The sequence below is a fragment of the Arvicanthis niloticus genome, chromosome 14 (genome assembly GCF_011762505.2).
Source record: "Arvicanthis niloticus isolate mArvNil1 chromosome 14, mArvNil1.pat.X, whole genome shotgun sequence".
Classification (NCBI taxonomy): Eukaryota; Metazoa; Chordata; class Mammalia; order Rodentia; family Muridae; genus Arvicanthis; species Arvicanthis niloticus.
In genome coordinates, this window is record NC_047671.1 from 13215001 (window position 1) to 13237880 (window position 22880).

Sequence of the window (22880 nt, forward strand, 5' to 3'; positions counted from 1 at the left end):
CTCCACACACCTCCACTCTGGAATGTGTTAGTATCACATCTGCTGTAGCCTCTTGGTTAATGCAACCCCTCTACTCTCTCATCTAGGACTTTTGAGTATGTTCCAACACTGTGTAAAAAGTATTTTCTGCGCCTCTAGGGTTGTAGTTGACAGATGGGAAGTCATAGTTTGTCTTTCAAACACTATGGTCTGGCATCTTGCTTGGTTCCTCTTAGTTCTGATCCTAATAAGTCTCAAACTGTCTTCTGATTGTCTCCACTGCTAACCGAGGCCTTGTGAGGTGCCAGGCAATCCACTGAGCGCTTAACAAGTGTGGTCTGGCTCCAGAATGTAAGCCCTTGGCTACTGGGCTGCTTAGTTGCTGTCAACTTGACACTAACTTGAATCACCTGGGAAGTAGGAATCTCAATAGAGGAACTTCCTCCATCAGACTGGCCTCTACACATGTCTGTGGAGGATCTTCTGGATTAACGAGTGGTGTGAGAGAGCCCAGCCAAGGGCAGGTGGTCCCAGATTGTATAAGAAAGCAAACTGAGCAGTCCATGAGGAGAAAAACAGTAAGCGTTTCCCCCATGGTTTCTTCCTGTGCTCTTCCTTAAACCCCTGCCCCACTGTAATCAGGATACGTAAGCCTAATAAATCTTTTCCTCCTCCAAGTTGGCTTCTGTCAGTTATCACACCAACAGACAGCCTTCAGTCATGGTCCCTATGACACATGGCATTTCCGGGTGTCAGTTTGTACCTCTGTTAAAGGAGATCAGATTAGACTGGGTTCTCACTGGGAGTGACTCTCCTCCACAGGACATTTGACACATCTCTGGAGACGTGTCAGATGATCACAAGGACAGCATGGGTATGCCTCAGTGAGCAGAGCACAGGGACCCTCCAATGTCAGCAATGCAAATGTCTGTCCCTGCAGGTGGACAATCCCCTGCCTCAGTGTAGACTATCTGAACCTCTTCTTCATCAGGGTCTGTGGGCCACTGCACAGGTCCTGGTCAATAATGTCAGTGCCAGTGTAGGAGGGTGCCCAGAGGACATGAATGGAGCAGGCAGTTTCAGAGAGAAACTGAGTGAGTTGGCACACGGCTTTCATGCAGTGATCCTTCAATCCTATCTACTGTGTGGCTTCTCAGCCCTGTGGGTGTGAGGCCTCATACAAGCCCTTCACATGTGCTAACCACCCCCTGGAAGCCCTGAGCAAGGCTTCACCCCGGTCTGTCCATTCTCTGTCTAGGAGGCAGCCAAGTCTGAGTGGGATCCTTACTCAGGGCCATTTTCAAGGCGTGAAAGTGGGAAAAAAAACAACAACAACAACAACAAACCTCTCCTATCTCCAGGAGGAGAAGAACCAGAAATACCAGTACCCCACAGGTCACCACTGGGACACCTTGCCAACTGGGATCCCCGGAGGCCAATCACAGCCTGGGAAATATGAGAAGCACACCTCCAGAGCACCCACCTGAAGTCCCTCCTAGACAGCTAGAGAATCCCTGGACAGACACAAGGGACGCCTCTGAAAGGCCCTGCACCTCCATGTTCAGGTAAGAGAGAGTTATGAACTTAAAGCAGCATTCTACCCTGCCTGAACTGCTGGGCAGAGCAGTCACGTTAGAGAGAGTAGCAAAAGAGTCTGTAGAGGCAAAAGAGAAGTCAAGAGAGTGTCCACACTTGTCCACACTACACACACACACACACACACACACACACACACACACACACACCCCAATAAATGGAGCACTGTGCCCCGACATTCCAGAGCTTCCGGGTCATGCTCGAAGCATGTTCCCACTTTCTGTGACCTTCTGTGACGCCCACTGGCTGCCTCCCGTCCCCACCTCCCCCCCTGAACAACCTTGTCTGATCCAAACAAGGCTGGAAAGCAGAGCCCACAGTGGACCCTGTCCTGGACACAGAGGTGACTAACCCCACAGGGGTCCTGAGGTGACTCAGTTAGCTCCACTTGCTCCATTCTCCACCCACTGATGAGGAACCATAGCAAGGAAGAGACCAGGCTGGAAGCCTCCAGACCAAGCCCCATTCATGAACTTCTCTATTTAGCACCCCCGTGTGGCCGCACCCCAGTCCCCAGCACACCTAGTCTGCATCCTGGCCTTGACCTGCCCAGTGACAGATGAACAGGAAAGTCTTAACTTATGACACCCCTGGTTTTGAACTCAAATCGCATTTCCCTATTGACCCACAGGACGGCTTGGGAGATCGTTAATCTTCATTTCCGATCGATTTTCTGTCAATACTCCCCTGCCGCCCCCACCAACCCTTCCATCAAGTGGTTAATGAGCTGTAAACAACACCTTGAATGCACTGGGGGAGTTGTTTTCCAAGAGACCCCTGAATAGCCGCATCAGCCACCCAAACTGCACTCTCTGGTTTTGTTCTGGTGGATTTGTGGGTTCAGATTTTCTCACTGGGGTTCCTATGAGAAGAGGAGACCATGCCCCAGTCCTCCAGGCAAATTAAGTAGTAACTACCCAAATGAAACCTAGTACATTGAACAGATCCACAGTGTCTCCCCTGGGCTTCCCAGCTGAGTATAACTGCTTCAATGGGTCAACGGTTCCAGAAGGTTCTGCCAAACAGGAAGTGATTAGGCCAGGGAGTATGGTATAGGTCCCAGCATTCCCAGGCTTCGATAGGATTAAATGGAGAAAAGTTTGAAAGGTCCTTTTGTGAGAGGGAAAACCCGAGAGGGGTACACCAAGGATCTGCTACAGTCCTGAGAGCTTCGAACCTCCCAAACATGAGAAGAATCTGTTCAGTCAGTGCCGGTCCTGGGATGTCACCAAGACCCCCTACCGTTGGTCTTTTTCATCAATCAGATGGAGAGAATAGTTCCTTTATTTCTACCTTCAAGGGTCTAAGGGTCCAGGACACAAGGTTTGAGGCAAGCCTAAAGGTGTACAAACGCAAGGGAACACATCTGGCCCCCACTCCCCAGGACACCCCCATACCCTCCCTACCGACAAGGTACAAGTTTCTCTGCAGCCCGCCTGCATGTTAACACGCAGGACAAACTTCAAGGAAAACATACAGCTGATAAAAATTTAATGCTATATGTAACAAAGCAGAATGAATATTTAATCCGTGCTTTTATGCGAAACCACATAACCAAGCAGCCCCTCGCGGCGGCCCCTCCCGGCGCCCGCGCCTGGCAGCGAAGCAGTTAAGCTGCTGGCAACAAGCAGCTCCTAATAAACACTCGGCTAATTCTGTAGGAAAAGCACTAATTAGAAAAGCAATAATAATCGGTGTAATTGCTCTAAATTACCCTCCTAACAGAGAACGGCGCTCCGAGCCCGGAACGCAGCTGCCGCGCCCAGGCCGACACATCGCGCCGCCGCAACCCGCGCTCTGCTGCCCCCTGGCGGCCTCCGCGCGCCCCGCCCGTCGGACCGCGAGCAGACACGGAGCGAAGCCTGACGCGCGGGCGCCCCCTGGTGCCCGCCCTACCGCACGGACCCCCGGATGGGCGGAGGTCCAGCTAACCAGAGGATGAGAGCCCAGAGCCAGCGCAGCTTGCTGGACTCTGGATTTCCCCCTCCTTTGGCCTCGTTTCCCTAGGCTCGGGAGCAATAACCACCGTCACATTGTTCGAAACCAAAATCGAGAGGCCAGGACCAAACTGTGATTCAAAGAATGGTCACCACTCCACACTGTCCCGCTATTCAGGATGATGTGCACCCGGGGTATTGTTTGGAAATGGAGTAGAAATAGACAAGCCCAAACAGTAGGGAGGGATTGCAGTGGAGATAGAATGTTCTGGTGAGAGAGCTGGAACAACTCCCCAGAACCATAAGCATAAGAGTCCACGATGGGCAGGCAAGGCTGCTGAGCTGGTGCGTTTGCCAACGCTGAAAGGATCACTTCCGAGATCTGTCTATCCCTGCCAGAAGCCCTCCTGTATCAGCCACAGTTTTCAGAGTAAGTCGCACACGGTATGTATGAGTCAGTTCAAACCACAGCCGTGGACTCGATCGTCACGGTCTGCTCAGCGCTAGTGAGCACACGGGGCAGCAGGCACACACAGGTTTGTCATGGTGTGCACAGTTCCTGATGCCTACAATGGCAGTCAATAAATGTTTAATGGGTGAACACACACAACTCGCTGGATACCAAGCTGAGGGCAGAAGACACCATTTGGATGTGACAGCAGGAGCAAAGCTGGGATGGAAGGAGCAAGTGAGGACCAGACAAGAGTTCATGCACTCTGTCCCTCCAGGACAGAGACAACTTCCACCCCTCCCCCGATGGGAGGGAGGCAGCCTGAGCCCCATAAACTGCTGGAGGCTGACAAGGATTTGGGAGTTCGCAGGGTTTCTAACACCAGTCCCCCACCGCAAGGAGCACAGAAAATGGTGTGCCCCAAAGGAAAACAAAATATCGCTCCCCAGCTGCCAAAACTCACATAGCCCCACAACCCTCAACACAAGAGCAAATGAAAGGGGGCCTGCCTAGCCTCCTGTGACACTGAGCCACACACACCCATGCACACACGCACACACACACAGTATGCATACACTACACAATACACAGCCCCACACACCCATGCACACACACAGACACACAGGAGTCCCCAAGAATCTTCCTCTGCTCTGCAGCCCTCAACCTGGAATCTGGCTGCTCCTTTTGAAGCAAACCAGAAAACCAAGGTTAGAGACTAGGGTGGGTCTCTTCTGCAGTCCTTCCCTGGCTTCTTCTGCAGGCTAGGGCTTCTGGATTAAAGGCATCCCAAAGCTACAGGAGTGTCTGGTGACAGGAAATGTCTTCCTACAGGAAGCCCTTCCTGACTTACAACAGGTTTAGAACAACTGACAACATATGGTGCAGCCTACGGACTAGATGGCATGGGATCTTTGCTGAGTGATCAAGGGCAAGTTTCTTAACCCACCCTGGGCCTCGTGTTTTATAAAATGAGGAGGCCAGCAGTATTAACCTATTGCAATTATTAGAGAAATTAACTGACCCAAAGTACCTGCCATTGTAGTAAGCACTTGATCCACATTTGCTATTGACATTGTCCAACTTCCTTTTATTTATTTATTTTTTAATCCCAAATAGCAGACTTGAACATGTCTGAAAACCTGCTGGATCTGGTGATTACTTGAGTCCCTTCTGTCTCTGAAAGTCTAGAATTAAAGGTATTTTATTAACTTGGCCACTTCCAAGCCTGTACACCTGCTCTTCTCCCAATTCCTTCTCTGCCTTCTGGAAGCTTCTTCTTGCCCTTCAAGTCTGCCTTAGAGAGTGCCCTCCCTGAGAAACTCCAGAAGTTAGGCATAACCGGACCAGTTGATGCCCCACAGACTCCCACACTCACCACACTCAGCCTGCATTGCGTCGCCTCCTGTCTGTCCCTCACCACTCTCTACAGAACCTCAGGCACTGCAGAGTTTTACTTCACCTGGCCTGGCATAGGCTGCTCAGATGATGGGTCCAATAACAAGTGTACAATCAGAGAAACTGAAGCACGTGGGAGCAAGTGGCTGGAGACGCTGGGGCTCTGGGCTCCCAGGCTGGTGCTGATGCATCTCTGCTCAGACTCTTATATCCCAGGGATAACATCAGCACAGCCATGCAGGAAGGTCGCCACTAGGGGATGCTGTAAGAGTCCAGTCCACCAACACACACATCACATACGTGCTCATACATGCACACATCACACACACAACACACATACACATGACATACACACACACACCATACATACTACACACATACACCACACATACCACACACACATACTACACACATACACCACACACACACCACACACATACCACACACACATACCACACATACTACAAACATACAAACATACACCACATACACACACATACACACCACACATACTACACACATACACACACACACATACACACCACACATACTACACACATACACACATACATACACACCACACATACTACACAATATACCACATACACACACCACACACACACACCACAAACACATCACATACACATACCACTCATACATCACATACACATATCATGTACGTACACCACACACACATACACACCACACACATCACATAAACATACATCGCATACACACACCACACATATCACACACAAAGCATTTGCAAACAAGCACTTAGAACCCTGCAAACAGGCAGTTGGAACCTGATGCCATCTTGAATCTAGACCATTGTGGCGGCCTCTACTTGGCCTCCTGACTTCTACCCACACGTCCACTTAAAGCCCATGTATGTAGCTTCCATGTAGCAGCAAGAGTACATGGTGACACATTCTGCTTATAATCACCCAGAATTAAAGCCAGCGTCCTTCAGGACCTTGTGCCCTCCATCCAGCTGTTCTCTTCCCTGCCAATGTCCACATTCAAGACCCAGAGCCAGCTTTCCTAAGAACACCGGCTCTCCCAGTGCCTGCCGTGCTCCTCCCCAAGTATCCACGGCAACGCTCACGCCCTCCTCTCTGGCACCTCCACCCCACCTCAAGAAGAGCTCCTCACCCCACCCTGTTCTCCTTCATTGTTTCTTCTTATAGGACTTCCTCACTGGCAGCCTGTCTCTATGTCTCTGGTTGTTTCCTCTGCTGGACTGAAGGCTCCAAAGAGCAAGAACTTCCCTCGATGCACTTGGGTACCAAAGAGCCAGACACATTGTGGGACCAGAAACCACGTAGAGGATACCAGGCCTTTCTGGTTGCATGGCACTTTGGACTAGTTATCTGTATGGAGAAAGAGAGAGAGAGAGAGAGAGAGAGAGAGAGAGAGAGAGAGAGAGAGAGAGAGAGAGAGAGAGAGAGAGAGAGAGAGAGAGAGAGAGAGAATATGAATGAATCCCGGGTCTCCACAGTTAGAGGGCGTGAGGTACACAGCGTATAGTACTTTTCCCACTCCCTTTAGGTCTCCACATCCAATTGTTTCTGGCTGACCAAAGGGAAAATTTAGTTTCCAACTAATTAGCTTTGAATTCAGTGTCCCCTCTTCAAGTTACCGGACCATCCTTCTTCCAAGGGTAGTCCTTGAACACACGTGGCCACCATTTGACACTACTCTTTTGGGAAAGAGACAAAGGCCTCCCCAGCCCAGCCATTGTCTGTGTGTGGAGTTCACCCGCAGGCTGACACAAAGGTTGGATGAATTCTTCATGACTCTCTGAAAGCCTGTCCCTCCGGGATCCCTCCTGGCTTTGCTCACAAGGGAGACCTTGAATGAGAAGATGGACATTATCTTCCCCTGGGAACCCACTTCCTTTCTGGAATATTTGAACGGGGCTTCCCTCCCTCTTTGTCTCCCTCCTCTCAGAGATGCCACCTTACAGGTTAGCTGAAACCGGAGGTGTTTCCCCCCCAGCCCCCAACCCCCACACGCTCCCTGTACAAGGGAAGGTCACCTAACATTCAGAGTAATTCCCCAGTCATCCACGCCTACGTCTGCTGCTCAGCCAGGCTTTCAGAACAGGGCAAGACCCTGCTTCTCAACGGGGTGTCCCCTCCCTGCTTCAGTAAGGGTCCCCAAAGACAATGTGCTCTTCCTTCTATGAGGAAGGGCCCAGAGTGGTCTCCCTACTTCATCTCCCATCATCCACTGAGCCCCCACGTACAAGACTGGCTGTGCCATGCCGCCCTCTGCCGGTAGGATTCAGGCAGTGCATGGGCTTCAGTGTTCTCCCAGGTCCTGACCCCTGCACCTCTGTTCCTATCTCCACCCCCATATCTAAACCACTGTCCCTCAACTCAAGCCCCTTTCTCCGCCCGTCCCTCGAGTCTTCAGAAAGAAGAAGCAGTAGTGGTCTGGAAAAAGGAGGGAGGGAGGGAGGCCAAAGCCTGGGGGAGGGGCTGGGATTTGAGTTAATGAGCTATGTATTTTCCTCTCCCTATAATCCACGGTATTTGATGCAGCAGCCAATTTAACGTAGCAGTGGGATAATTTGTCATGAGGTTGTTAGGATTCAGAGGGAGGCTGCATAGGATGAGGAAGAGTAGGAAAGGAAATCAGGGCCACGCAGAAGATATCTCTCTCTCTCTCTCTCTCTCTCTCTCTCTCTCTCTCTCTCTCTCCCTAGAAACAAGCCAGGAGGGAGAGACTCCCCTACCAGGGAGGGAGCCCCTTACTTGAGGGCAAGAGCCTGTGGCTCTTGGAGCCTGGGGTTGCTGTTTCCTGCACACTGGCTGGGTCTGTGTGAACTAGAGGGCTGGCTGGATTGGGATTGCCTGATTCGTGGACTAAATGCCAAATTCTGCCTAAATCTCCACACATCCCACTATACGGCAGCACCTGGGCACTCTGGCCTATCATCTGTGATGTGATGGTCAGAATCCAGAGGGTCCAAGTGAGAAGTTCCGGGAAAGCCACCATTGCTCAAGAACATATGTTCTTGCTTGCCCAGCACAGCCATCCCAGGCTTCTCCTGCTGTCCCAGGGCAGTTCTTAGCAATTCTCTCCTTTCCCATGGCCAACAATATGATTATACAACCAAAGGAGAACTCAGCCTGAGACAAAGCCACTGCCCACAGGAAATCCACGGCCTCTGTTAAGGTCTCCTGACAGCCTGTGTGGTTTAGGCTTGTCTGTTTCTTTTTTGCTTGTTTGTTTGATTGTTTGTTGTTTTGGTTTTCTGCTAAGCTAAACTCGCACTAAGCACCAAGGTCTGACACCTAAGGTTACAGGTCCTCCTATCAGGAACCTCCTTCTCCAGGAAGCCTTCTCTGGCCCACACAGACACCATCCATATGTGCTTATCTATAACTGGCCCCTACAGGTACGGGACATCCCAGTCCTTCACATAACTTGTGTTCTCCATCAGGACTTGGCCAGGCCAGATAAGAAGATGTTGACATGTTCATGGAAGAAGATACTTTGGTGACAGAGGATAGACAGAGGATAGATGGCCTCAAGCCAACCACTTTGCGGCTTCCCCCAACACTGAAACTCAACAGTGGAAGTGACACTAGAATAAAATAGAACTGGAATCTGCTTGTTGATGACCATTTGCACACTGTGGTGCTGGGCAGGGAGAAAGGCAAGTCCTCTCCATCAAGAGCCTGGGAAGATGCTTTTCTATAAACTGGCCCTGTCTCCATTCCACCAGGAGCTATGGCCCGCTGACTGCTGTGTTGGCTTCTCCACTGTTGGGTCCATTTTTCTAACTGCCAGCCTTTCTGGGAAGGAACATCAGGCACCAGGGAAAGCAGTAAGTGTTCCTCTCTCCTCCCTCTCCTCGGGAGATGCAAATCTTCTCCTTCAGCATGCCTCCCAACTTCTTAATGAACCATCCATCTCCTTTTCTGCTGTAAGGAAGGCTGGGTAGCAGCCACTGTCCACTAGCTGGGGTGTAGCGCCATCTAGTGTCCACATTTGACCTGGCAGTTCCACCGGTAAAATTTCAGGGCAAGGTTTTATGAAATAACCATATAAGAGGCACTAGGACAGGCCATTGGGGGTTCACAGAACATATCACACACACACACACACACACACACACACACACACACACACACGACCTGCTTCTGGAACCTGAAAGCACTTGCTCCCCGGTAGAAAACTGAGCCTAACACAGAGCAACAGAAATAATGCAGTCCGATGATCATAGGCAGACTTTCCAAGTAACACCCACCCAGGGTTGAAAGACAAGCGGTCCTACGTCTCTTTTCTATTCCCTGTGAGCCTGGGCACCCTCTTGTAACATGGGAGTAATTTAAATGTCTCTCTTAGCAGAAGGTTGTGAAGATCTCATTAGAAGTACCGAACACACAGCACAGTGCTTGGCAGGCAAGAAATGGTTTCTAAATGCATCCTGTTGTTATTATTATTACTTTTTAAATGATAAAATATTTATTTGGGCTAACTGCTATAAAAAAATTTGGGGGAAAGTTCAGCTTCGGTGGGAATTACAGTGAAGAGTGTAGTGGAGGAGGTCAGAACTGGAGAAGCCCTGGAGAAAGGCAGGTTGTGTGACTGACCATGTGCCAGCCAATGATCCTCTTTAGGCCTCCTCTATAAATAAACATAAAATAAAGTACTTAAACATGGGACCTTGCCCAGTGAAGCCTCTGGGTAACGTATTTGAGTGATGGATACACACTAGCAGCTGGGATGTGCAAGGCTGTGAGTGTTTGCAGAATGGTTGCTGATGACAAAGTTACAATCTGCCTCACATCACAGAAAAAAAGAGGGTGGGCTTCTGATCTCATCTTGACCTCCATAGCAAACCCAGAAGGTTTAGTACATTGTCCCCAGCAGACCAAGATCTCCAGAGTCCATCCCAGTTTCAATGGGAATCACAGCCAGTTGGTGTGACTGTTTGGGAAGGATTAGGAGTGTGGCCTTGTTGAAGGAGGTGTGTCACTGGGGGTGGGCTTTGGAGGTCTCCTCCTATGCTCAGGCTCCACCCATTGCAAAAAAAAAAAAAAAAAAAAAAAAAAAAAAAAAAAAAAAAAGCATCTACCTAGCTTCCTGAGGGTACCAGTCTCTCTTGGTTGCCTTCAAATCAAGACAGAGAATTCTCAGCTCCTTTTACAGCACTAAGTCTGCCTGCAGGATACCATGCTTCCTGCTGTGATGATAATGGACTGAACCTCTGAACCTGTAAGCCAGCCCTAATTAAATGTTTGCCTTACTAAGAGTTGCCTTGGTCATGGCATCTCTTCCTAACAATGGAAACCCCAACTAAGAAAACTCCAATAAAGCTCATTGGCTACTAAGTTGGACTTTGGTGTTATCCATACTTTGATCTATTGTGGGCTCCCTATCTGGGATGAATAGATATTTGTGCTGCATCTAGCCGAGAAAAGCCTTATCATAAATATGAGAGCCAAGCATGCTCCTGAGCTGATTAGCCAAAGCTGGGGCTTCCGGGGAAGACACAGAGAAGCAGGTAAAGTGGGGAGGCTCATGCCAGGGAGACTATCAGTAAGACTAGTTCTGATCTGTCTAGCTGTGCAGCCTTAGGCAAGTCCCACAACCAGTCTGGGCTTCTTTGGGAAGTGGGTGTAAATTCAACACACCTCTCAGGATGCAGTAGGGTGCCAAAGTTAATGTAAGGAAAGTCTCCCAGTGTGTGCAAAGCTCTATCCTTCTCCACATGTCTACCCAGGTTTCTCAGCAATTCTGTCCCCAAAAGCTCCCCCTTCCTCACCCAAGTCCATTCTAGGCTCACCTCTGTGTGTGTGTGTGTGTGTGTGTGTGTGTGTGTGTGTGTGTGTGTGTGTGTGTTTACTTTGTGTGTCTGTAGGTATGTGTGTGTGTTTACTCTGTATGTATGTGTGTGTGCATTTGTGTGTGTGTGTGTGCATGGTGTATGTGCATTTATGTGTATGTGTGTTTACTCTGTGTATGTGTGTGTGTCTTTGTGTGTATGTGTGTCTTTGTGCGTATATGTGTTTTTCTGTGTATATGTGTGTTTGTGTGTGTGTATGTGTGTGTTTACTCTGTATGTATGTGTGTATGTGTATGTTTGTGTGCATGTGTGTATGTGTGTGTTTACTCTGTGTGTATATGTGTGCACATGGGTGCAGGCACATGCATGTGCATATGAGAGTGTGTATGTTTGCTCTGTATGTATTAGTGTGTGCGTGTGTCTCAGAGAGTCAAATGCAGACTGCACTGCCCTTCTAGATTTGGACCAAGACTATTTGCATCCTTTGGAAAAGAAGGCAACTATGTTCAGGTTTCAGAAACATCTTCAATCTTCCCTAAGGTTTCACCAGATAAGAAGCAAACTCAGAGTCTGTAGTTCATCCAAGCAACCACAGGAACCAGCTAACACCTGCATCTTTACTCTTGGGGCTCTAAAGACAGTATGCTATCTCACAGAGCCAGAAGCCTAAAGACCAGACAAGACCCCCACCACTAACCTTCTAGAAGTCACAGATTTCTTCAAGGACCCCACAAAAGCTATGGGTCCTCTTCCCACAAATACACACACACACACACACACCACAGCACAGCACTTACAGTCAGTACTATCACACATTGCAGAGCACCCTGCAATCTCCAAACATGCCCATGAGTGCCCTAGGACTTCTAACTCAGCCCAGCTAGCCTGCCTTGACCTTGGCCATGCCTCACCAACTCTGCAACAGAAACCTCACACCTCCATTCACACTCCACTCTGTGCAGACCTGCGTTCATCCTGATCAATTCAACAGCATACTTTAGCAACAAAAGCAGATTAGTTTATTCTGAAAAGACTAAACAGAAGGAGGAACTTTGAGGTTTGAAGGATTATTAGGTAACTCTCTGGAGTCCTGGGCCTGAAATGTGTTTAAAAATCACTCACCAGGGCTCCTTTTCCCTGTCACCACTCCCCCAATGTGTCCATAATTCGGGGTAGAGATGGACCAAGGGTTTTAGAATAGGGAAATGATAAAAGAAGCTTAGGACATAGAAACACTGTATCCTTTTTGGTACCCTGGGAGTTGCTCTGAGGTCTCAGCCTGTGAACCAAGGAGAGCAGGCACTGAATCTCAGGAAACATCCCACCAGCCCAGGGTGGCTGCATCACCGCGAGAGATTGTGAGCTGACTAGGTCTAATTAAAGACAAGTGTGAAGGTTGGGAGACCTACAAGGACAAGAGGTTCAGTAGAGCCGGGGAACCAGAAACCCCAGTCATCATCTCTCTTCCTTTCTAGCTTCTTCCATGTCATTCAGCCTGGAACAAGAGTCAGTCGTCACAGTGTGCCCCCAGGGCTATCATCTCTCAGGTCGAAGAGGTCTGGGAGTGTCCTGATGACAGAGGCTCTGCCCTGTCCTTTGAGTGCTGGGGCTGAGAGGAGAAGCCAGGCAATGAGAACTGCAGTGTGAGCAGTGTCAGGGGAAAGCAGCCTTCCAGCTGGTGCAGGAAGAGCCTACAGATAGACTGCAGGTTACCGTGAAGCTTGCCCTGAGAACAGAGGCTGGACTGTTCCAAAGAGGAGGGGTTAACACACTAAGGGAACACTGGGGAAGATGAACAAGAGGGCTTGTATTTGAATATTAAACAGGTATGTATAAGGACGAGTCTCTGGGCCGGTGGTGGCAGTCTGGCAGTACCTCTCCCTCCCCCAAAAGCCCTTGAGGGATGTATCTAAAGCCCTTTTGTTCTCTCATATTCTTGCTTCTAAGGCTGATGATTGTAGTATATTAAATAAGGGAAGTTTCTAAGAAAGACTCCACCCATTTCCAGAGACCATCCCATAGACAAGGAGCTAAACATGATGTCACCCAGAAAGACTGCAGCTACCGTTGGTGGCTCGATTCGAGTTAAGTCTGCTATTGTAGAGCCCCAAACAGATGATGTCTATGTGAGCGTATACTATAACTAACAGCACTCGAGATGGCTGCAAGGTCAGGGGACAGCAACGCTGGCCAAGTGAATTATAGCACCAGACGGTCAAGGCCAATCATTCTCAAAGGCAGAGTCTGAGACGGTCAGTGGGTGGGCAGCTTGTGAACAGTGCATCCTCATCCCTATGGTTAGGTCAGGAGAGCAGGCTTAGAGAGAGTGTGTAGACCCTCCATTGGCTTGGCCCATGGTAGCCCAGGAAATCAACCAATCAGAATAGTGATTATACCAGTCTTTGTCTGGTTTCTTCCTTCCTATTGAGAATCCTAGACAAAGGATTTTGAAAGCTCTTTCCTTGTTTAGAAATTCCTCCCATGCTCCTGCGTCTCTTCTACTTAATTTCTCACTTTCTATAGGTGATGGTGGTTATGGCTGTTATTGAGACAGGGTCTCACCATATATAGCCCTGGATGACTTGAAACTCGATATGCAGATGAGGTTGGCTTCAACGGTACAGAGATCCACTTGCCTCTCGAAAGCTGGGATCAGAGACATGTATCAGCATGACTGGCAATTTCTGTAATTCTTAATAAAACTTTCTTACCACCTTGCATACTCCTGAGGGAGTCTGTCATTTATCACCACTGGCAGGAGACATGAACTTATCTGTGTTGTCTCAGATCATAGATGACCTTGCCAGGTATTTTAGGCCCTTGGGTCATGCACAGCCGAGCTCTGAAAGTATCTATCACACACACCCTCATTACAGCATATCATCAGGGACAGCATGACAGTGGAAACAGGATGTGACCATACATGACCTTAACATGTAATACAGGAACCACATCAGCAAGGACCCAGAGTCCAGAGAAACCAGCTAGAGACGCCAAGACAGAACACAGAACATTCCATACATCACCAGTCACCTTTGCTTTCTCTCTACCCCCAGGAAAAAAATAATAAACTCTCACTAAGATGTGTTTTGAGAATGTCCATCACAGAATATGCATCCCATGAGTTTTGTATGCGTTTCACATGTGTTGGGCGCCATTCAAGGAAGCTTGAGTCTCAAGAAAAACAACACCTATAGAAAAACAATGTTTGTCATGCTTTGCACAGGACAGTTTATTAGAATTAGATCTCTTTTCCAACTCCTTCTGAAGCTTCAGAATTCAAAGTTTAATATTAACCTTCATGTGTCTCTCAGAAATGGACCCAAATCCTTAAGTTCTGACAACACAGAAGACCACGGGGCTGTCAGCTTCCCTTGGTCTCTAATCCTAGGTGTGAATAGTTGTGAACTGACGAGGCGTTCACCCCTGCTTCTGCCTGTTATGAGCTGAGATGAAACGAGACAATGGCTCAGAGCACAACCTTATGGGTGAGTTGAGAGTGATTCTGAGCAAATGACATTACAACATGGCTCCAAATAAGCCACTGGAGATCTGGCTCAGTCTATTAGAGATTTGTAAGCTGTGTCCGGTGACTTAATGACGAAATTCAAGGAACTATTGGGACACATGGCAGGGTCATCTATCAGTCAGATCTCCAGTGATCTGAGATTCAGGACAAACTAGTGTTCATACACAGTGATCAATCTATGCAACAAACCTACATGGCGGTCACTGTCACTTTTCCAAACATACACCCTGCTGCGAGAGTACCCAGCTAGGTAGTGAACTCTTGGTAAATCCATTCACAGAGCAAGCCAGGATTCCTGTGAAATATCAAATGTTATCATTTCAGTTCTTCTTAGCAGAACCACTTTTTAGAGGGTCATATACAGTTCTGCCTCTTATTTAATTTGTTAAGTTTTTTTTTTCCATGCCACCTCCCTATGTAGCAAAGGTTGAACTCTTAATCCTGGCTTCACCTTACCAGCACTGGTGTTAGAGGCACACACCACCCTGCCTTGCTTGATGTCCTCTTAAGGGGAAAACACTGGAGAGAGTGCAGGCTTTTCTCCATCTTTCAGAGTGATCCTTATATCTGGAATAGTTTAGGTAGGTGGCAACTTCGTGCCAGGCACAGGGATAATAGTGGCTATTATCACAGATCAACATATATGTCCCCTGCCCTACAACCCAGTGAAACAAAATGAAATCAAGGTCTAGAAAGATGTCTGAGAGGTTAAGGGCACTTGCTGCTCTTGCAAGGAACCTGAGTTTGAGTTTCAACAATGTCATGTCAGGCAACTCACAACCGCCTACAACTCCAGCTGCAGGGCATCCAGTGCTCTCCTCTGGCATCCTCAGACAGTGGCACACACATGGTACACACACGTACACTCTGGCACACATGCATGTCTGTATGTATATACATAAAATATATACATACACATACATGTGCATGTATATATTTATAAAATAAATACATATACATAAAATATATAAATAAATATACATATACATCAAATAAATAAATTTTATTTATTCCTAAAAGATAATTGTACTTGTAATTAACCAAGTGGTAAGCATCAAGAAATTGGCTCTGTGGGTATAAAGGGGGAGATCTGAAAGAGAAGAGAAAAAAAAACTCTAATTTTTCTTGAAAACGGGATATTTAAGCTGAGGCTCAGTGGGAATAGAGGAAAGCAAAGCAGAGAAGAAAGGGACTAGGGAATCCCAGGGAACATGCGGTTGGTGACAGCCAGTGTGGCTAGTATAGGGACCTCAGGAACAGTGGCCACTGCTCTGCCCTGTGCTTTGGAGACATCTCCAAGTTACAGAGCTGGCAACTGTACAGAGACAGAAGGTAGATTTGGGCAGTTCAGGGGATACAAACTACTGCTACCCCCACCCCCATGCTAGGGGCACAAAAGCTCAGTTTAGGATGATGAAGATGTTTGTGAACATAGTAAAAACCATAATATTGTACACTTTAAGTGGCTGGGCTGTATGGTGTGCAAATTGTATTCCAGTAAAGCAGCTTTAGAAAGTGCCAGATCCCATTAGTCAATCTGGAGGAGATGGGGCCGTGGTTTTCTTGATAGTTCATGGTTTCTACTGTTTTCTATATTTTGCTTCTCTTGTCTTACCTCTAACCCGGCTCTCTGCTGGCTCCCTCCTTTTCTGCCCCATCTCCCTCCCCCATTCTCTTTCTCTTCTCTCCTCCTCATTCTGCTCCCCCCTCCTTCTCTTTCCTCTTTCCTCTTTCTCCTTCCCCTGCCTTTGGGAGCCAGCCTCTAGGTTATGAAAAAACTCAGGCCTCAGGTGGAGGACACTCGCGGGCTCCAGCCAACCGTGGAGTGAGGAGTCTGCACATGACTCCATTCTCAGCCTCGGGTCTACCCCAGCAGAGAAAACAGCATACCATCCCCGAGTCCTTCTGAAACTGCATTTTGCCAAGGCATTAGCTATCTGTGCTGGGTAACAAATACTCCGTAAGTTAGTGGCTGAGACAAAGCAGTTTTTCTTACAGCCTTTGTAGGTGAGGACCCTATGTAGACAGCCCAGGTTTGGGTCCGAGCCTTTCTCAGGTCGAGCACGTTGAGAAGGTATCTCACCTTCTCAAGGCACGAAGGGCTGACTCCCAGGCTCTCATCCATAGCCGCTAAGAGGCCTCCTTTCCCTGGGAACTGCTGAGTTCTAGCTTCCAGCTCCTTGTTACTTCGGTGTCTCTCACAGAACAGCCTACAACAGGGCAGTGAGGTAAGCAAGATAGAGTCAGGAATACAGAAAGCTTAGCTTAGGGCCCCATTAGGTTGGGGTTAGTCACACACACCCTTTGTAACGATGCACTTGGCAGCCTGGTTTCTTCACTGTCAGCCTAGCTTCTTCACCTGAACCCTGGTGCTATAAACATCCACCCCTCTCCTAACAGTGAACCTGGCAACTTCAGAGCTCCCTAAAAGCCCCGGCTACACACATTCCCATTTTTGAACGATGGTATAAGTTTTCCCATCTCTAGTAACAATCAAATTCAGACAAATTTATATTTGGGTATGCTCCCCATGTGTCTCAATATGAGAAATAGAAGAGCCAGCCCAGCCTGAGCCAGTGTTGGGTGCATGCATAGTAGGGCAAACTGTATCTTCCAGGAACCTTTTAGAGAGAGACGTTCCTCTTACCATCACATGCTCATGCATGAATAACTAATGCATTAAATTAAAATCAGATGCACTGTGGGAAAGGAGAACTCTATCAACCAAAATAGAGAACGGACTACACCATGCCGCTTAATAACCAAGCCCTTCTCTTGAGTCCCATAAAAGGAACCCCACGTGCTAATGGAGAGGTCCTCTCCTGTGGCCTGCTGTTGAGAATGTCTCCCGCTGCACCCCACCCCACTGCTTTGCTCTAAATGAAGCTATCTTGCCTCTTCAGCAAATCTGTGAGTCCTTATTTTCAATCACTTGGAGAAGAGGCTAAGAACCTGGAAACATCCAGCCCAGACCCCAAGCACCAGCAATAGAAGCAACACCAAAGAACCTGGAAACATCCAGCCCAGACCCCAAGCACCAGCAATAGAAGCAACACCAAAGACCCAACCCCTGGTAAAGTAACCGAAAGGTAATTCCCTCACTCTTGTGCTTTCTGTGCGTTGGAAGCAGGTGGTGAAGTGCAGCCCCACAGGGGAGGGGACTCTGGGAGATGAGAACTGCACTGGGGACAGTAGAAACCCCCTTGCTGAATGAATGTTCTGTCATCTCAATTCAGAGGTTTGGGGGTGGCTTCTAAGGTGATATCAGCTGGACAGCGAGTGAGAGAAGAACTAGGAAGGAAACCTGTATCTGTAGCATATTTTCTATGTGCCAGGACCATTTCACAGATAATATAATGAAGGCTTAGAGAGGGTCACCGCAGCTGAGCAGAACGGGATCAACAACCGTGTCCGGTTCTGTGACCCCTGACCTTTGCACTTTTCCACTCTACTTCCTAGACTCTGGAGACATAAAATGTCAAGCCTTCTGAATATGGAAGAGTGATTTAAGTGAAGATGTGACTGCCCACGTGTGAGCCTGTGTATCACACGTGTGCATGTGCTGGTGACTCAGGAAGCCAGAAGAGTGTCAGTGCCCTGGAATTGGCGTTACAGACAGTTGTGAGCCACTGTGTGGGTACTGGGAACTGAACCCAGGTCCTCTGCAAAAGCAGCAAGTGCTCTTAATCATGGAGCCAGCTCCCCAGTCCCTCAAATCGTGTTTTAAAGATGACTTCATCTCCCACCCCTAAATTTAAGCAGCCAGAGGCTATTTCAAGGCACTCTCCCTACACACCATCCCTCAGGTCTGAGTTATGAAAGACTTTCCTCTTAATGCAATTCTGTATTTTATGAAGCTGGCGGGACCAGTGGACCAGGTTTAGTTGGATTTTCCTCCATAAAAACAAGCTTTCGGGAAAACTATCACTTGCCCATGGTGAGGACATAGATTCCAGGAAGCTGGTTTCAAATGCTAAAAAAAGCACATGAGGCGGCCATCTGCTGGAATAGAGAGGGAAGCTAAGAGCCAACTGAGCCTGCTGCTGCTGTTTCAAGCCCACCCACCCCTGCAGAGGAAACTCAGACTGGACACACACACAGACACACAAACATACACACACCCACAGACACACAAACAAACACACACACAGAGAGACACACACAAACACATACACACAAACACACAGACACACACGCATACACACAAATACATACACACACACACACACACACGCATGCACACACTTGTCTGTATTGATTGAAAAATGCAAGAGATAGAAATGCTGATTATTTTCACAACAAATACTTGTGTATGCAACATAAAAATATGTGCCATGCTTGTTAGCACCTTTTAAAAACTCTCCTTAGAAACAGATCTCTTGAGTGGAAGACTCCAAAGAGAACTGAGGCACAGATCAGGATAAAATCAATGTGCCGCCCCCCCCTTCAGGCTGATTTTGTGCTGCTCTGAGCATCCAAGGTAAGCTGCAGCCTGGGCATTCAGAAGGGGCAGGCAGGCAGCCTGTTTAGAAGCACCTGGCTGCTGGGTTGCAGACAACCCAGAGTCAAGCCCTGGATACTCAGACACTGAAGAATATTCTAAAAAGAGGGTCAGATCAAAGCCCAGCCCCACCTTTATGCAGCACATGGCGAAGATGGCAGTAATAGTCACGGGGACAGGGACACTCTTATTTTAAAAGGTTTTCATACTATAAATTTTGTTCGTATTTTCTCCTTCCACAGCTCCTCCCAAATCTTGCCCACCTCCCAAACAAACAAACGAATAGGACTAAAAATACCAAAACACACACACACACACACAAATGGAGTCTGGGTCTGTTTTGTCTTGGTCAACTACTCCTGGGCCTGCCTTGGAATGTGGTTAATATACCCAGAAATGATTTCCTCATTGGAGAAAACTGATTTTCCCTCTCCAGCAGGTATCAGTTGCAAATAGCTTCTTGGTTAGGGGTGGGGTTTTGTGTCCACTTCCCCGTCTCTGTGCTGGGATTTCTGTCTGAGCCTGTGCATGCTGCCACAGCCTCTACATGTGCACAGCTCTGTTGTGTCTGGAGATGCTGTTTCCATGGTATCACCCACCATCTCCGGTTCTTACCATCTCCCCTCCTCTTCTGGATAGACCCCCTGAGCCTTGAAAAGAGGAATGTGATAAAGACATCTCTTTTAGGACTGAGTGCTCCAAAGTCTCTCATTCTCTGCACACTGTCCAGGAATAGCAACTTCTTAATTGGACTGAATGATATATTCCCACTTAATTATTAATATGATTGGAATTAGATCTGCCATTTCATCATTTGGCCTCCATCTGACAATTCCAACTTTGCTGTTGTTCTGGTTTGATCTGGTTTGGGGATTTTCTTCCTCTCTTCTCATTTTTCTTCCTCCTTTGCACGGTTTGAGCACATTTTAGAATCCCATTTTAATGCATCTGATGCCTTTTCAACTTGAACTAATTGCATTATTTTTAGGCTGCTCTGGGGATCACAGTTAGGCACTGGTTCTCCAGGTGTTACTATCATGCCCTTTGTATATAACATAGACATTTACAACGCTACAGTTGCATTTATTCTCTTCTGCTAAGCCACCCAGAGCCCTCTGCATACCACTGTGGTTACGTGCACAGCATCCTTCCATTTTTGATCCACACAAAACCCACTGCAGCAGACATCCTTAAGGATGCCTCACGGTGGTGGGCATTACCTACCTGGAGAACACGGGTAGTGTGAGTTTGTGTCTCATCTTTGAAAGATTGCTTTTGGCCTCTGTGGTTTTGCAAAAGCAGCATTTTGACTCAATCCTTCGATCCTGAGAGACCAATGACAAAAAAAATATATATATATATGCTTTCGTTTGATGGATTTCTTTCCCTATAGAGAAGATAATTATACTAAAAATATTTCATGCTTGACACTAGAGTTGAACAAATAAGTAAATATGTTATAGGGGAGAGTCAAATTTCTTACAGCTGGAGACAGAAGTTACAAATAGGCATGGGGAAGGGAGAGAAGGAGAGAGCTGGCCGGGGAGTTAGGAGCACCGGCTGCTCTTTCAGAGAACCTAGATTCAGTTCCCAACACCCACATGGCAGCTCACAATCACCTGTAACTCTAGGTCCTGGGGATCTGTACTGGCTGGTTTTGTGTGTCAACTTAACACAAGCTGGAGTTATCACAGAGAAAGGACCCTCCCTTGAGGAAATGCCTCCATGAGATCCATCCGTAAGGCATTTTCTCAATTAGTGATCAAGGGTGGGAGAGCCCATTGTAGGTGGTGCCATCCCTGGGCTGGTAGCCTTGGGTTCTATAAGAAAGCAAGCTGAGCAAGCCAGGGGAAGCAAACCAGTAACATCCCTCCATGGCCTCTGCATCAGCTCCTTCCTCCAAGTTCCTGCCCTGTGTGAGTTCCGGTCCTGACTTCCTTTGGTGATGAACAGCAATGTGGAAGTGTAAGATGAATAAACCCTCTCCTCTTCAACTTGCTTCTTTGTCATGATGTTGTGTGTAGGAATAGAAACCCTGACTAAGACAGGATCTGACATCCTTTCTGGCTTTCTTAGACAATGCATGCTGTGGTACAGACATGCAGGTAAATCAACAATACACATAAAATATAACTAAATAAATCTTCAAAATCATAAATAAGCAGAAGGCTGTGATTGCCTCTGTTGTACAGATATCAGCAGAAACTCATTTATTATTATCATAATGGGGACAAGCCAGAGCAAGGATAGGTGACAGGTTCTCCTGAGTAAATATTCATGACTATATCCATCCACCCTTAACCCTGGCTGCTGAGGGAATTTGGATCAGTGATATCCAATAGCAATGGCCCATCAGTTCCGCCAGTGGCCAGTTCTGGGTTTCTAAATATCAGTCTCCAATAAAAAGAAACAAGGCTCATTGGAAAAATGGCTGGAGAAGAGGAGGTAAAAGATGAGCGACTGAGTGTCTAAAGGAGACACTTAATAAATAGAAAATAAAGGAGTTTTCTCTCCCAACTCCTGTGTGTGTGTCTGAGAGAGAGAGAGAGAGAGAGAGAGAGAGAGAGAGAGAGAGAGAGAGAGAGCATGTCAAAGGTTATATACCACTCTGAAAGTGTTAAGTGTTCCTAGAGTAATTGTATTGAATTATACCCCGGGGAACAAAACAAATGACTATTTCTTTCTTATACAAGTAAATAATTGATTAAATAAAATAAGGGTTTAGAAATATTAAGAGAAAAACATCAAGGAATAATTATGTTGTATAATAGTATCTTCTGCATTGAAATGTTTTCATCCCAGTAAGAGGCTCGCTGAGACTCCAGAAGCTCCAACTTGAGGCATTCCATTCTAGAAGGGGGCTCCCTTAAGACTTTGGAGTTAACCAACTCACAAATCTCAGGGAGCCCCTGAGACCTACAAGATCCACAAGACCCTTCACTCCCAAAGTTATATAAGCAATAAAGGCTACTGGGAGGCAGAGCACTCTCCATCATGCCCATCTTTCTGCAAGCCATGCACATCTGTCTGTAAGTCATGCAGACAGCCCCAAGGCTTCAGCTTTCCTGAGTGAAAAGTCACACTTGCCAATGACAGTGTGGACTCCTTTGTAACACAGCTGCCTTTCACTCATCCATATTCTTTTCTCTATAATCCTGTAAGTAAACACGATAAACTTATTGGTTCAGCAAGTTTGACTCTGGTAGAATGTGGATTTGGGGGGTGGGGGTGTTTGGTGATGCCCTATCTGAGGTAAGTAAATGTTTGTTCACATTTGCCCCCAGCAAAAGTCACCCAATAGTGTGCATTGCTCCCAGTGTTCTCAGTAAAACTGTATTAAATTCTATCCTGTTGTGCCTCATTCGAGAACCCCAAAAGACCACCAAGACGCTGACTCTGATGCAATCACACTAGGGTCTATTTATTTCAAGCTCAAGCTGGGGCCACACTGCCATCTCTGACCCATCAGAACAGGAAGGTGAAGCCCTGAGCTCTCCACAGGACAAGGTTTTATAGAAAATAGTAAGCAAGCAAGGGGGGTTGTAGTCTGGCACACACCTGATTGGGGGGGGGGGCATTATAGAATTTTGTTGCCCTTTAACATAATTGGCTGGTGCTGGGAAGCAAACCATAAACCTAACTTTTGCTTTCCTCTTGATTGGTGGTTGTTAGGAAGTGTCAGGGGC

At 47.5% G+C, this 22880-nt stretch overlaps 1 protein-coding gene across 5 annotated transcripts in view; it reads right to left on the minus strand.

Moving 5' to 3' along the window:
* LOC143434265 (uncharacterized) overlaps positions 1-22880 on the minus strand; it is a 38934-nt gene that overhangs the window by 7306 nt on the left and 8748 nt on the right. For 3 of the 5 annotated variants that reach the window (XR_013103609.1, XR_013103611.1, XM_076912439.1), the window contains exons 2-4: positions 20419-20519; positions 16777-16903; positions 15678-15783 (exon numbers count right to left, since the gene is read on the minus strand). Coding sequence is in view for 2 of the 5 variants with exons in the window: in XM_076912439.1 (XP_076768554.1) it covers positions 15748-15783; positions 16777-16903; positions 20419-20519 (264 nt within the window). In the remaining 3 variants the exon portion in view is untranslated. Of the gene's footprint in view, positions 1-6518; positions 6732-15677; positions 15784-16776; positions 16904-20418; positions 20520-22880 lie in introns of those variants that run through there. The other 2 variants (XR_013103610.1, XM_076912438.1) reach the window with 2 other exon arrangements.